Source organism: Dermacentor andersoni, chromosome 11 (assembly GCF_023375885.2).
Source record: "Dermacentor andersoni chromosome 11, qqDerAnde1_hic_scaffold, whole genome shotgun sequence".
In the NCBI taxonomy this organism is placed as follows: domain Eukaryota; kingdom Metazoa; phylum Arthropoda; class Arachnida; order Ixodida; family Ixodidae; genus Dermacentor; species Dermacentor andersoni.
In genome coordinates, this window is record NC_092824.1 from 916,030 (window position 1) to 932,528 (window position 16,499).

The following is a 16,499-nucleotide window of genomic DNA, read 5'->3' on the forward strand; positions in this document are numbered from 1 at the left end:
GTGTTGCTTGATTTCGTAAAGTTCGCAATAGTTGCTACGTCTAATTTGTAATGTTCCCTTTCCCGCGTTTTCGAACTGAAAGCAGCCTTAACGTTCAAGTACGAACGATGCCCACTTCTTTTATTTCTTCGAAGCTGCCAGTGAGTTCAAGAAGAAAATTGCCCGCACATATTCACTGCGCACCTATCGTTCGTACTGCTGCCGCTGTGCGATGCGGAAAAGCTACCTTGGCAGTTTAGAAAGACTTCCATCATCTGTACAGCAATCAGGTACGAGACACAATGACCACACAAAGCACTGGGATATACCTGTTGGAAGCTTTCAATTACCTTAAACGTGCAACAATACTGAAAAAAAGCTCCACTTTCCTTGAAACAGCTTCAATTTTCACGGTACGGTCTGCCGCCTGTACATTTTGTTTACATTTCTTACACCGCTCCCCCTACTCTAATCTCACTACTCAAATGCAAAACACTCAAAAATCCTATTTGTTTTCGTTTTTATTTTTGTTAATTTATGCAATTACAAACAATATAAGCGCATTCTGCCTGCTTATTACAGCACGAGCCATGGAACAGACCGCAGAACCAGACGACAGCGGACAGGCTAACACTAACGCCACTTCACTCGGTCCCAAGCGTTAAAAAGGACAAGACTAGGCGTGACGAAGGAGCGACATCTGTGCAGGTATGGAGTTCAGTAGGTAGTGCACAAAATCGCGCTTCGTGGCCATTCTGTGATGGCGATGACGCTGCGCTTGAGGGCTTTGGCGGTAGGCTGTAGCAAACGCTGCGAACACGGTTTTGGTTTCCTATTTTATTATAACGCGCAGGCGACTTCAAACCCATTATCGTGGAAAAAAGGGGCACGTTAGATTCAGGTACATACGGTATGTTAAAAGTAACAATATTTCATGAATAAAATTCTTAACCACTTATTTTATAGCACATATTGCAATGCACCATGCATGGATGCGCCAGTGATTACACAAGGCACATCCACTTGGAATGAATTTTGAAACAAGAAACAGTTTAGAGATAAGCACTGTCAAACTTGCGGTGAAAATGTATTGTTTTTTTCAGAAAATTAATGCAATTTCCTTCAGCGAAATTGTCTTTTTATGGATTGAGAACAAAAAGTTACTGGAATGTACAATCCCTCCTTGCAAACTTTAAGAACGCATATCTCGAAACTGTTGCTATGACTTGATATGACTTTCGAAGTCACCAACTACAATTCCTAAACTGCATAATGAGCCGTCAAAAATTTGGTGAAGTAAAAATAAATAAATAAATAAAGTTAATTAGCAAAGTTTCTTTAACTACCCAACTATTCGTTTTTTTGTTCTGCAAATACCGTCCGCCTTTTAGAGTAATCAAGCTCAAGTTGTAGACTTGTGCTATATGCCGCGGCTGATGCTTGCAAAGCCTGTCATGAAGCTGAAAAAAAAAAGCATGCCGTGTATGCTGTGCACTGTAACACACAGAGAGAGAGAGCGTGTCCTCACCTGTTCACGAAGGAAGAGGACCGACTGAGAAATGAAGAGCCGCTTGGTAGAATGGTCGTACCTCCACAGGTGGATGGCGTGGCCTGTGGTGACAAAACTCAGAGTATCAGGTATTACTTATGCGGTTGCGACCTAGGAGAGCGATTAGTGCTAACACTACTTATCATTTACCGAAATATTAATGCACGGATAAATGCTTTTTTGGGTGTAGTATGGGGGCAGCCCTCCAGTACTAATAACTACACCTCCTGCACCTCTCTTGACTATTTTGCATTCTCAGTACATTTCGGTATGTAGAGTACTTGATCCATTTTGTTATTCCATTAGGTACGCAAGGCAGTTGAGGACATAATGATGACTTGAGGAACAGCAATAATATTTCACTGAAGCGTTGAAATATTTCTTTCAAATTGTTTTTGCACACGACAGGCGCTAACTCACTAGTTTATTGGGTCGCCCAGAAAAAAAGGAAATAATAGATACACACAGTATAGCACATGCGTACACGCTCTTCGTGGCAAAGAAATAGAAAATTTAAAAAGGCGCGCCTCGCCGCAAAACAAGCAAATCGACGCTTCGCTAACGCAATGTGTGCATCTTTTTCTAATGTTTCCGAGCAGTAGTGTCCTTACTTCTGCCTAGAATCTTAAGCATACGCGACCATGGTTTACACAGTACTTTGCGCTACAATGGTTTCAATACATACATCGAAGAATTCGCCCAAGAAGAAGTTTTATTGTTTTTACAGTTTCTTTTACCACTGTTTTCTATGGGTACTGAATAAAACCATCTTCGGCCTCAATTATTGAATTCTACTTCAATAATGGCTCCAAGTTGAGACTTCAGAGTATAGGCCCATGTTCGCCAGTGCGTCCACAATAGCACCTTTAAGCGAATTTTTAACATTGCATGGTTTCTTTGCTAGTTTCGCTTTCAGTGAGAATGCCCATCCAAAGCAGCATGGCAGGTTTAACTTGAGGACCAGCGATGTCACGTTAAGGGTGACGTGGCTACGGATTTTCGCAGCCAGTCGCGTCGCGCAGGTCCAGTGGAATAATCAAGAGTTCTAATGATTACACTGTTGCGCCAAAAAAAGGAAAAAAAAAAGACTTGGGAAGGAAGAGTACGAAACGACATATTGAGCGCTGAACTTCAACTAATCTTATTCTTAGAGCAGGGCAGGGAGAATGAACAAATGCGCACGCGTACATCAGTGTTGCCTAGAGCGATTACAGTGACGTTTTAAACATTTGCAACTCGTTTTCAAACAGACAAATAGACGTGTCACTAAAAGAACTCGTGCCTCTTACTTTTATGTGATATGCCTCCAAAAGTTCTCTTGCTAACGTATCATGTACGCATGCGAATTTGTTCATTCTCCCTGCCCTGCTCCAAGTATAAAATAAGTTGTAGTTCAGCGCTCAATTGGTCGTTTCGTACTCTTCCTTCCCAAGTCTTTTTTTCCCCTTTTTTTGGCGCAACAATGTATTCATTAGATCCTAACCAACTCGCCCAGCAACAAGTTCTAATCAAGAGTTCAATGATCGCACACCTGGTCAATTATCACGAAAGAGAAGAATGTGACAGCTAGGTTAAGTAAAATTTGAAGCAGCGCGACGAAGACGAGGACAACAATCGAAAACACACACAACAGGATTGTTGTCCTCGTCTTCTTCGCGCTGCTTCAAGTTGTACTCAAAATGAATCGAGTAGCCCAAATCATGTTGTTGGGAACTAGGCTTCTGCTCGAATCACTACTGACATAAGCGGCATCTAACACTATCAGCTGGACGAATGGCATCAAGTTTATCTTGCTCTCTTTGATACATGCTACTTCTATAAACCGACTGCGCCACCATGTCGGATCCACTGCATTGTGATCAAGGAACCCGCACGGGATCCAAAACGTCAATGAGAATTTCGACTCTGTTGTAGCAAGGAAGTGCCTTATTTAAAGGGATCCTGAACCGCCCTTAGGGCTTGATAAAAAAAAACATAGTCCACGGATAGCATTCGCTACTCTGAACATCTCAGCCAAATTTTTCAGTCGTGTACGGCGCGTGGAGCTCGCATGCGGAGCGCGAAGTGGCCTTTCTCTCAAACGCTCTCTTTCCAACAAAAGCCTGCTCCTCACTATTTTCTGGACGCTTTATTACGTAATGCAGTAGATTCCCATACTCGGCTGCTATTTGCCAGTAACTGACGTCAGTCAGAAATGGTGTTCAGATCAGTGCACTTCTTCCTACTGTTTGTTACTGCGTATACTTATTGAGTTAGAGGCTTTAGAGGCTTTCATACATTGGCCTCTAACCAGCCTCTAACCTAAGCCTCTAACCCTACAGCTAAAATAGAACTGGCAGAACTTTCGAAGTTAATCAACAAGCGTAAGACAGCTGACATAAGGAAGTATAATATGGATAGAATTGAACATGCTCTCAGGAACGGAGGAAGCCTAAAAGCAGTGAAGAAGAAACTAGGAATAGGCAAGAATCAGTGTATGCGTTAAGAGACAAAGCCTGCAATATCATTACTAATATGGATGATATCGTTCAAGTGGTAGAGGAGTTCTATAGACATTTATACAGTACCAGTGGCACCCTCGACGATAATGGAAGAAATAATCGTTTAGAGGAATTGAAAGTTGAAAATTGAATAGTTTAGAGGAATTTGAAATCCCACAAGTAACGCCGGAAGAAGTAAAGAAAGCCTTGGAAGCTTTGCAAAGGGGGAAGGCAGCTGGGGAGGATCAGGTAACAGCAGATTTCTTGAAGGATGGTGGGCAGATTGTTCTAGAAAAAAAAAAAAATTGGAGGACGCTTAAGCTTCGCCTTAAGAGTGCAACGTGAGAGAGTTCCCGTCGACCCGCCAAGGGGTGTAAGACAATGCGCTACGGCGCAGCGATCACTTACGAGGCGCCCCGAATCGGACTTTGCACCCACCAATCACGCGGTGAGCACCGAGCAACGGAGCGCTCGGCGTGGCAACGAAACGTGCGCCTGAGCAAGCGGAACGAAGCAAAGAACTCGGTGTCTCGGAGGGAGAAATGATCTACGCCAGCCAAACGTCGTGATCGGCACGGACAGCCGCGCCGCGACGCGCCATGAAGGCCGACGCGATCATGGGGCTGACGCCTCGATGGGATCGTCCTCTATCTCGCTTGGGAGCACCACGCATTCACATGACTCCTCGGAAGCAGCTCGGCACACATCGCAGGGGACGCTTTCCCACCAGACGCGCTACGGCACAGCGATCACGTCAGAGGCGTCCCGCATCGGACGCTGCACCTAGGAATCGCGCTGTGAGCGGAAAGAGGAGCCGTGTCGCCTAAACACGAGAGTTCGAGTGACGCACGCTGGAAGTTGGAAGGGGAGAGAGCGAGAAAACATATTAAACGCAAGGGTAGTGGGGCATCCTCGTACCGCTCCCCGCACGGCCCGAAGGGGAGAAGCGGGCGAGTGGCGCGCCACGTGTCGGGGCAGCGCCGCACTTTGCGAGGAGGGGATCTTCTGTGTTTGCCGCAAGATGGCTCTGCGTGTGCGCAGAGCGGAGAAGAAATGTAGCGGAAACGTACTTCGCTACTCGTGTAACTGCGACCTCTGCAAGTAACAGGCTCATAATTACACCGCAGTATAACCTTCTACGGCACGTTTCTAAGACAACACCGCATTCACTAGAGGCGCTTTTGTACCGTTTTGAAGCATCGAATTCGTGGCTGAGTGGTAGCGTCTCCGTCTCACACTCCGGAGACCCTGGTTCGATTCCCACCCAGCCCATCTTGCAAGTTGTTTTTTATTTATGAAGTGCCTCCCGGGATTTATCGCTCACAGCCAACGTCGCCGACACCGACGACACCGGCTTATCTGCGACACGAGCTCCTTAACGATGTCGCGTTAAAATTGGCCACCCTGTACACGCAATGCCCCATGACTTCGAGCGTACTGGAATCTTGGAAGAACGCCAGCATAATCCTAATTCATAAAAAAGAGGCCGCCAAAGATTTGTAAAATTACAGACCGATCAGCTTACTGTCCGTTGCCTACTAAGTATTAACTAAGGTACTTGCAAATAGAATCAGCAACACCTTAGACTTCCGTCAACCAAAGGACCACGCAGGATTCCGTAAAGGCTACTTAACTATAGACCATATTCACACTATCAATCTGGTGATAGAGAAATGTGCCGAATATAACGAACCCTTATATATAGCTTTCATTGATTACGAGAAATCGTTTAATTCAGTCGGAACCTCAGCAGTCATGGAGGCATTACGGAATCACGGTGTAGACGAGCCGTATGTAAAAGTACTGAAAGATATCTATAGCGGCTCTAGTCCTCCATGAAGAAAGCAACAAAATCCCAATAAAGAAAGGCGTCATGCAGGGAGATACGATTTCTCCGATGCTATTCACAGCGTGTTTACAGGAGGTATTTAGAGGCCTGAATTGGGAAGCATTGCGGATAAGAGTTAATGGAGAATACCTTAATAACTTGCGATTCGCTGATCATATTGCCTTGCTTGGTAACTCAGGGGACCAATTGCAATGCATGCTCACTGACATGGAGAGGCAAAGCAGAAGGGTGGGTCTAAAAATTGATCTGCAGAAAACTAATGCTAAAGTAATGCTTAACAGTCTCGGAAGAGAACAGCAGTATACAATAGGTAGCGAGGCACTGGAAGTGGTAAGGGAATACATCTACTTAGGACAGGTAGTGATTGCGGATCCTGATCATGAGAGTGAAATCATCCGAAGAATAAGAATGGGCTGGGGTTCTGATCAGGATCATGAACAGCAGGTTGCCATTATCGCTCAAGAGAAAAGTGTATAACGGCTGTGTCTTACCAGTACTCACGTACGGGGCTGAAACCTGGAGGCTTACGAAAAGGGTTCTACTTAAATTGAGGACGATGCAACGAGCTATGAAACGAAGAATGATAGGTGCAACGTTAAGGGATAAGAAAAGAGCAGATTGGGTGAGGGAACAAACGCTAGTTAATTACACCGTAGTTGAATTCAAGAAAAAGAAATGGGCATGGGTAGGACATGTAATGAGGATGGAATATAACCGATGGTCATTAAGGGTTACGGACTGGATTCCAAGGGAAGGGAAGTGTAGCTGGGGGCGGCAGAAAGTTAGGTGGGCGGATGAGATTAAGAAGTTTGGAGGGACAACGTGGCCACAATTAGTACATGACCGGGGTGGTTAGAGAAGTATGGGAGAGGCCTTTGCCCTGCAGTGGGGGTAACCAGACTTATGATGATTATGATGACTCTCCGTTATAAAGGCCACGGTGGTGCTCCTGTTGTCGGGACATCGGGGGCGAGCCGCAGCTGTCCCGTGGCGCCTCGATGGACGAAAGATAGGGTGAACGCAGGACGGCGCTACTCATCATAGTTGGCAGCCAGGCAGCAGTAGCATACGACCCGAGGCAATGCTGTAACGGAATACAAGCGACGATTTAGCCACTGCACAGGGTGGCCGCGAATCCCAAGCTAATTATATTTGGCGCTCCGTTATAAAGGACACGGTGGTGCTCCTGTGGCGTGACGCCGGGGGCGAGCCGCCGCTGACCAGTGGCGCTTCGACGGACGAGACCTAAGGTGAAAGCTGCACTTAGCTTCTCATGATACTCGGCATACAGGCAGCAGTAGCACACGGCACGAGGGAAGGCTATAACGGAATATAAGTGACGATTAAGCCACTGCACATGGTGGCCGCGAATCCCAAGTAAGTGGTGTTTGACGCTCCGTTATAAAGGCCACGGTGGTGCTCCTGTGGTTGTGACATCGGGGGCGAGCCGCAGCTGACCCCTGACGCTTCGATGGACGAGACCTAGGCTGAAAGCTGCACTTAGCTTCTCATGATACTCTGCATACAGGCAGCAGCAGCATACAGCGCGAGGCGACGCTATAACGGAATACAAGCGACGACGAGGCACGCCACCGCAACGACAGTGGTCCCAAAAATCCCCTTCTTGACGCAGGTTCTCGTCATGTGGTTTGTATTGTCGCTTCGGCTGAGCTTCCATGGCAGCAACACGTTTCTGGCTTATCACCAAAGCGCACCCGCCCAGATGCTACCCATGGCCCTGAACTATTCTTCGCAAGTGACTTCACACAAGCCATTACCTCGCCACAGCCTGGTTTTTCGTCTGGCAACATCGAGCAACCATGCACGACGGACAGCCGCATCGACTGCATATCGCACCACCGGATTGGGGCCAGTTGGGGCACGCCACCGCAACGACAGTGGTCACAAAAATCCCGTTCTTGACGCAGGTCAGTTACCTTGCGAACGCGGCTTGTGTCCGCTCTGGAAATCGCTGTTTTCTTGCGGTGTCGTGCCCCCCTTGTGTTACTGGAACTTGTTGGGGGCTGTTGTGTGAAATGTTATCTCTATACATCAATGATAAAACAATTACTCTGCTCCTGTTGCTGTCGGGAGATGTACAATTAAACCCAGGACCAAATGACGTTTCACCGCCGTCCATTGAAACTATTGCAAAGGCCATATCTCGCATAGAAACATCACAAAGCTCTGTTCTGTCCGAACTTTCTTTAATCCGAGCATCACAGAATAGCTTCGAGACCCTCGTAACCAGCCTTTAGGCTCGCGTTGATGCCCTGGAGATGATTGTCCAGTCGACTCAGTCAAACGAAATGGGTTTAAGGGCGGACGTGACATGTAGCCTTGCAAAACTTTCCACTGAAATCAAAGTTCTTACCGAAAAATGCGATGATGCAGAAAATCGCCTGCGTCGTTCAAACTTACTTTTTTTTTGTGGAATTCAAGACACAAAGGGTGAGACATGGCTTGAGTCCCAGACAAAAATAGTATCATTCTGCTCCGAGAAACTCGGTTTATCCGTTAGTACAGACGACTTGGAGCGTGCACACCAACTTGGTCGTCACCAGCAAGACAAAACTAGGCCTGTTATTGTAAAATATGCAAGATTTAAAGATAAATCAATAATTCTTGCAGTGGCTTCTAAGCTCAAGGGTACGAATTTTTCGATTCGCGAGGACTACTCAGCCAGAGTTCGACAGGTGCCCAGGAAACTTTATCTTCATGGACAACAGAGCGGCAGATCATTTAAACTTCGCTTTGACAAGCTGCTGCTTGATGGCAAGCAATTCACGTACAATGCTGAATCTGATTGTATAGTTGAACTGAGGGCATAGCGGTCGCTGCGTCTCTCTAGGCATGCGCGTCCCTCTTCTCCCGCCCAGACCTGCCTCGCCTCGATTACTATCCCTGTTTACCAGAATATGTTGGTCTTGCTCGCAAACATGCGTAGTTATCTGCCTAAGAAAGACGCCCTAGAATATATTTTGAAAGACAACAATACTGACCTCGCTATACTTACGGAATCTTGGCTGCATCCAAATATTGCTGACCACGAGCTACTAAATAATAGCCAAACATACGCTGTTCACAGGCTTGACAGGTTGGGGCGCAGGGGAGGCGGCATTTTGACTTTTGTGAAAGAAAGCGTTCCTTCATATGTCACCAAATCGAACTGTCAACATGAAATTTTGTTTGTAAATATATCACTTTGGTCAAGTATGACTATGATTACTGCTTGTTATCGCGCTCCTGACTCTGGTCTTTCTTGCAACCATGAACTAAATTCTGTACTAGCGAATCTTTACTCACGCTTCCCGTCTGCTAATTGTATGCTCTGTGGCGATTTTCATTTTCCGGACGTTAACTGGGCAAATCTAGAGGCACATAACCGGCAATCCAAAGATTTTCTTGACACAATCCTTACATTCAACTTTACTCAGATAGTTAATATGGCAACTTGTGGGGAGAACATTCTAGACCTTGTCCTTGTTTCTAACCCCAAAATAATAAAATCGCTATCATCCGTTGCTGGTCTAAGCGACCACAAATTACTGCTATTTAATCTCTGCATCCCAGTTCCATTCAGACAGCCCTCGACCAAATACATTAGGGACTACAACAAAGCAGATTTTAGCAAAATTAAAACGGAACTGAACACTTTCACAAATTTTTTTCGTGAGACTGCTCCTTCTCGTACAATAGATGAAAACTGGTTGTTATTTAAGAAAAAATTATTATGGCTTGTTGAGAGACATGTGCCTCTGCTTCGCATTCGCGGTAATTTAGGAAAACCCTGGTTTTCTAACACACTTCGGAGGTTGTCGGGAAGGGGAAAAAACGTCTGTTTCGTGATGCGAAACGCTCTAAATGTTGTTCAAGGTGGGACAAGGACTTCAAATGCCTGCGCAAATACACTAGCGCTTTGAGGCAATCCAAAAAGAACTTCCACCACGATTTGCCTAACATCATACGTGTCAACCTCCCAAAATTTTGGAATATTCTGAAACCAAGCAATAACTCCAACAACATTTCCTTGACTTATCCTGACGGTTCAAACGTGCCACTTGATCAGCGGTCAGGCGTAATGAAATCAATTTTTCTTCTGTTTTCACTCGTGAGCCTGCGCTGAAGGACTTTGATTTGCCCAGCCACCGTTTTCCCCTCATATTTCCCATTACGGTTAATTCTCAAGGCATTATGAACCTATTGATAACCTAAAAATTTCTAGTGCCCCCGGGCCAGATAACATCACTGCTAAGGTACTAAAAGGTACGAAAGCAATTTCCAGTCTAATATTATAAATAATTTTTACCCAGTATTACTGACAGTTCACTTCCAAATGACTCGAAGATTACTAAAGTTGTACCGGTATATAAGTCAGGCAGCCACTCTGATCCTTCCAACTATCGCCCCATTTTCCTAACGAGTATTCCCTGTAGACTCCTGGTACCGGTATATAAGTCAGGCAGCCACTCTGATCCTTCCAACTATCGCCCCATTTTCCTAACGAGTATTCCCTGTAGATTCCTAGAACATATAATATATTTGCAAATAGCATGTAATCACGGTGATCATGCCTTTTTTTTTTCATTATCAGCACGGTTTCCAGCCTGGTTTGTCATGCGATACACAGCTTCTTGAAATTAGTACTGAATTTCACTTGAACTCATCACTTCAAACTGACGTCATATATCTAGACTTCGCCAAACCATTTGACTGTGCTCCCCATCAGTGGCTTTTGGACAAACTTTCATGCCTCGGTCTCGACCCTCTCGCATTGTCATGGGTCCGTTGCTTTCTTAATAATCGATTCCAGTACACAGCTACCGGAAATCATTGCTCAACCACTGCTAGCGTCATCTCCGGAGTACCACAGGGGTCTGTCCTCGGTCCCCTTCTCTTTCTCATCTACATAAACGACCTTCCCAACGGCATATCATCCAATATCCGACTTTTTTTGCAGATGACTGCGTTAACTACCGTCACATTACAGACCCAATCGACCATGCAATGCTCCAAAAAGACTTACATTCATTAGAAACCTGGTGTTCCAACTTTTTAATGAAACTTAATATCTCCAAATGCAAAGTTACGCAGGTATGCCATAAACGCTCTAACAAGGATCACCCGTACTTTTTCAACTCGACAGCCCTATCCACCGTTGAATCATATCGTTATCTCGGTATAACTATTAATAGCAAGTTGACCTGGTCCGACCATATAACAAAATTGGCTACCGACACCAATAAATCACTTGGTTACGTGAGACGTACCCTTGCGCTGTGCCCTTATCCACAAGAAAACTACCTCATGAAACTTTTATTCGAAGTAAACTTGAATACGCCTCAGCTATTTGGAGCCCGCACAAAGCTTACTTAATTAATATGTTAGAATCAACACAAAATCGCGCCGCTAAATTTATCACTTCCAGGTACAGCCGTGAAGAAAGTGTCAGTGCGATTAAATCATCTCTAGAACTCGAACGATTAGTGTTGCGTCGGAAAATTGCAAAGCTGTGCCTTTTCCAGCGACTTCATTATAACTTCCCCGAACTGCATGGAAGGCTTCTAATCCCACCAACCCGTACATCTCGTCGCCTTTTTAACTCTTGCAGCATCCAGCGCTTGCATGGTTCAACATTTTCCTTTAATCAATCGGTTTTGCCTAGCGCCATTATAGAGTGGAACAATTTACAAGATAGAGTAGTCAATGAGCGCAACACCATTTTCTTCAAGCAGCTGCTTACTGATCACTTATAATGACCGTACTGTGCCTTCATTCTTTTGCGATTGCCGTCTCACATTGTCACTGTTTTGCTGATTTGCTTTCCTATTCTATTCAGTGTGCCTCTTGGCTTTCTTGTTGTTGTTTGTTTGTTTTAATACGAATCCACAGGCTGAGTCTTGTAAGAAATTGTAACCATATCTTTGTTTCTATACTTATCTTCTGTACCCCCCCCCCCTTATGTAATACCCCGACAGGGGCCCTTAAGAAAAAATAAATGATGCTGATCATGATGACTCAGCCACTGCACATGGTTGCCGCGAATCCCAAGCTAGTGATATTTGGCGCTCCGTTATAAAGGACACGGTGGTGCTCCTGTGGCGAGCCGCAGCTGACCCATGAGGCCTCGGTGGAAGACACCTAGGGAGGTGGTGTTTCACGCCCGGTTATAAAGGCCAAGGTGGCGCTCCCGTCGTCGTGACATCGGGGGCGAGCCGCAGCTGTCCCGTGACGCCTCGATGGACGAAAGATAGGGTCAAAGCAGCACTGAGCTTCTCATGATAGTCGGTAGCCAGGCAGCAGCAGCATACGGCCCGAGGCAATGCTATTACGGAATACAAGCGAAGAATCAGCCACTGCACGTGGTCGCCGCGAATCACAAGATTGTGGTGTTTGACGCTCCGTTATAAAGGTCACGGTGGTGCTTCTGTGACCGTGACGTCGGGGGCGAGCCGCAGCTATCCTGTGACGGTTCGATGGACGAAAGATAGGGTGAAAGCAAGAGTGAGCTTCTCACGATAGTAAGTAGCGAGGCAGCAGCAACATACGGCAGGATGCGACGCTATAACGGACTACAAGCGACGACTCAGCCACTGCACATGGCGGCCGCGAATCCCAAGCTGGTGGTGTTTCACGCTCGCTTATAAAGGCCACGGTGGCGCTCCCGTCATCGTGACGTCGGGGACAAGCCGCAGCTGTCCCGTGACGCCTTGATATGCGACAGATAGCGTCAAATCAGCACTGAGCTTCTCATGACAGTCGGCATCCAGGCAACAGCAGCATAAGGCACGTGACAATGCTATAACGGAATACAAGACACGGTTCAGCAATTGCACATGGCGGCAGCGAATCCGAAGCTGGTGGTCTTTCACGCTCGGTTATAAAGGCCACGATGGTGCTCCTGTGTTCGTGACTTCAGGGGCGCACCGCAGCTGTCCTGTGACGGCTCGACGGACGAAAGACAGGGTGAAAGCAAGACTGAACTTCTCATGACAGTGAGCAGCCAGACAGCAGCATACGGCAGGAGGCAATGCTATAACGGAATACAAGCGACGATTCAGCCATTGCACATGGTGGCCTTGAATCCCAAGCTGGTGGTGTTTGGCGCAGCATTATAAATGGCCACGGTGGTGATTCCATCGTCGTGACGTCGGAGGCGAGCCGCAGCTGTCCCCTGACGCATTGATGGACGAGATATAGGGTGAAAGCAGCACTGAATTTCTTATGATAGTCGGCAGCCAGACAGCAGCAGCATACGGCACGAGGCAATGCTATAACGGAATACAAGACACGGTTCAGCAACTGCACATGGCGGCCGCGAATCCCAAGCTGGTGGTGTTTCACGCTCGGTTATAAAGGCCACGATGGTGCTCCTGTCGTCGTGACGCGGGGCGAGCCGCAGCTGACCCGCGATGCTTCGACGGACGAGAACTAGGGTGAAAGCTGCACTTAGCTTTTTATGATAGTCGGCATCCAGGCTGCAGCAGCATACAGCACGAGGCAATGCTGCAACGGAATAAAAGCGACGATTCCGCCATTGCACATGGCGGCCGCGAATCCGAAGCTGGTGGTGTTTCACGCTCGGTTATAAAGGCCACAGTCGTGCTCCCGTCGTCGTGACGTCGGGGGCGAGCCGCAGCTGTCCCGTGACGCCTCGATGTACGAAAGAGGTGACAGCAGCATTGAGATTGTCATGATAGTCAGTTGCCAGGCAGGAGCAACATACGGCACGAGGAGATGCTATAACGCAAGGCAAGCGACGACTCAGCCACTGCTACTGGTGGCCTTGAATCCCTAGCAGGTGGTGTTTGACACTCTGTTATAAAGGCCACGGTGGTGTTCCTGTCTTCATGACGTCGGGGGCGAGCCGCAGCTGTCCCATGGCGGCTCGATGGACGAAAGATAGGGTGAAAGCAGCACTGAACTTCTTATGATAGTTGGCAGCCAGACAGCAGCAGCATCCAGCAGGAGGCAATGCTATAATGTAATACAAGAGAAGATTTAGCCACTGCACCTGGTGGCCTTGAATGCCTATAGCAGGTGGTGTTTGACACTCCGTTATACAGGCCACGGTGGTGCTCCTGTGTCGTGATGTCGGGGGCGAGCCGCGCAGCTGTCCCGTAACGCGTCGATGGACGAAAGATTGGGTCAAAGCAGCACTGAGCTTCCCATGATAGTCGGCAGCCAGGCAGCAGCACCATAGGGCACGAAGCAATCCTGTAACGGAATACAAGCGACGATGCAGTCACTGCACATGGCGGCCGCGATTCCCAAGAGGTCGTGTTTGACACTGCGTTATAAAGCCCACGGTGGTGCTCCCGTCGTCGTGACGTCGGAGGCGAGACGAAACTGTCCCCTGAAGCCTCGATAGACGAGAGATAGGGTGAAAGCAGGTCTGTGCTTCTCATCATAGGCGGCAGTTAGGCAGCAGCAGCATAGGGCGCGAGGTAATGATATAACGGAATGAGAGAGACGATTCAGCCACTGCACCTGGTGACCTTGAATCCCTAGCAGGTGGTGTTTGACTCTCCGTGATAAAGGCCACGGTGGTGCTTCCGTTGTCGTGGCGTCGAGGGCGAGCCGCAGCTGTCCCGTGGTGGCTCGATGGACGAAAGATAGGGTAAACGCAGGACTGCGCTTCTCATGATAGTTGGCAGCCAGGCAGCAGCAGCATACGGCCTGAGGCATTGCTGTAACGGAATACAAGCGAGGATTCAGCCACTGCACATGGTGGCCGCGAATCCCAAGCTAGTGATATTTGACGCGCCGTTATAAAGGACACGGTGGTGCTCCTGTGGTCGTGACGCCGGCGGCGAGCCGCAGCTGACCTGTGACGCTTCGACGGACGAGACCTGGGGTGAAAGCTGCACTTAGCTTCTCATGATAGTCGGCAGCCAGGCAGCAGCACCATACGGCACGAGGCAATTCTGCAACGGAATACAAGCGACGACTCAGCCACTGCAGATGGCGGCCGCGAATGCCAAGCTGGTGGTGTTTCACGCTCGCTTACAAAGGCCACGGTGGCACTCTCGTCGTCGTGACGTCGGGGGCGAGCCGCAGCTGTCCCGTGACGCCTCGATGGAAGATAGGCTCAAAGTAGCACTGAGCTTCTCATGACAGTCGGCATCTAGGCAGCAGCAGCATACGGCACGAGGCAATGCTATAACGGAATACAAGAGACCATTCAGCCACTGCACATGGCGGCCGCGAATACGAAGCTGGTGGTGTTTCACGCTCGGTTTGAAAGGCCATCCATGGTCGCGCTCCCGTCGTCGTGACGTCGGGGGCGAGCCGCAGCTGTCCCGTGACGCCCCGATGGACGAAAGATAAGGTCAAAGCAGCACTGAGCTTCTCATGATAGTCGGGAGCCAGGCAGCAGCAGCATACGGCCCGAGGCAATGCTGTCACGGAATAAAAGCGACGATTCAGCCATTGCACATGGTGGCCGCGAATCACAAGCTGCTGGTGTTTTACGCTTGGTTATAAACCCCATGGTGGCGCTCCCGTCGCCGTGACGTTGGGGGCGAGCCGCAGCTGTCCAGTGACGCCTCGATGGACGACAGATAAAGTGACAGCAGCACTGAGCTTGACATGATAGTCAGTAGCCAGGCAGGAGCAACATACAGCACGAGGCAATGCTATAACGCAAGACAAGCGAAGACTCAGCCACTGCATGTGGTGGCCTTGAATCCCTAGCAGGTGGTGTTTGGCGCTCCTTTATAAAGGCCACGGTGGTAGTCCTGCCTTCGAGACGTCGGGGGCGAGCCGCAGCTGTCCCGTGAAGCCTCGATTGACGAGAGTTAGGGTGAAAGCAGCACTGAACTTGTCATGACAATCGGCAGCCAGACAGTAGCAGCATACAGCACGAGGCAATGCTATAACGCAAGACAAGCGAAGACTCAGCCACTGCATGTGGTGGCCTTGAATCCCTAGAAGGTGGTGTTTGACGCTCCTTTATAAAGGCCACGGTGGTAGTCCTGCCTTCGAGACGTCGGGGGCGAGCCGCAGCTGTCCCGTGAAGCCTCGATTGACGAGAGTTAGGGTGAAAGCAGCACTGAACTTGTCATGACAATCGGCAGCCAGACAGTAGCAGCATACAGCACGAGGCAATGCTATAACGCAAGACAAGCGAAGACTCAGCCACTGCATGTGGTGGCCTTGAATCCCTAGAAGGTGGTGTTTGACGCTCCTTTATAAAGGCCACGGTGGTGCTCCTGTCTTCGAGACGTCGGGGGCGAGCCGCAGCTGTCCCCTGAAGCCTCGACAGACGAGAGGTAGGGTAAAAGCAGCACTGAACTTCTTATGATAGTCGGCAGCCAAGCAGCAGCAGCATACGGCACGAGGCAATGCTCTAACGGAATACAAGAGACTATTCAACCACTGCACTTGGTGGCCTTGAATCCCTAGTAGGTGGTGTTTGACCCTCCGTTACAAACGCAACGGTGGCGCTCCCGTCGTCGTGACGTTGGAGGCGAGCCGCAGCTGTCATGTGACGCCTCGATGGACGACAGATAGGGTGACAGCAGCACTGAGCTTGCCATGATAGTCAGTAGCCAGGCAGGAGCAACATACGGCACGTGGAAATGCTATAACGCAAGACAAGCGACGACTCAGCCACTGCACTTGGTGGCCTTGATGGCCG

At 48.4% G+C, this 16,499-nt stretch overlaps 1 protein-coding gene across 3 annotated transcripts in view; it reads right to left on the reverse strand.

The window, feature by feature from the left end:
- The window catches only part of LOC126517480 (uncharacterized), a 360,590-nt gene that overhangs the window by 121,103 nt on the left and 222,988 nt on the right, over positions 1-16,499 (reverse strand). For all 3 annotated transcript variants that reach the window (XM_055064241.2, XM_072285443.1, XM_050167206.3), the window contains exon 4: positions 1,508-1,590. In XM_055064241.2, coding sequence (XP_054920216.1) covers positions 1,508-1,590 — 83 coding nt within the window. The remainder of the gene's footprint in view (positions 1-1,507; positions 1,591-16,499) is intronic.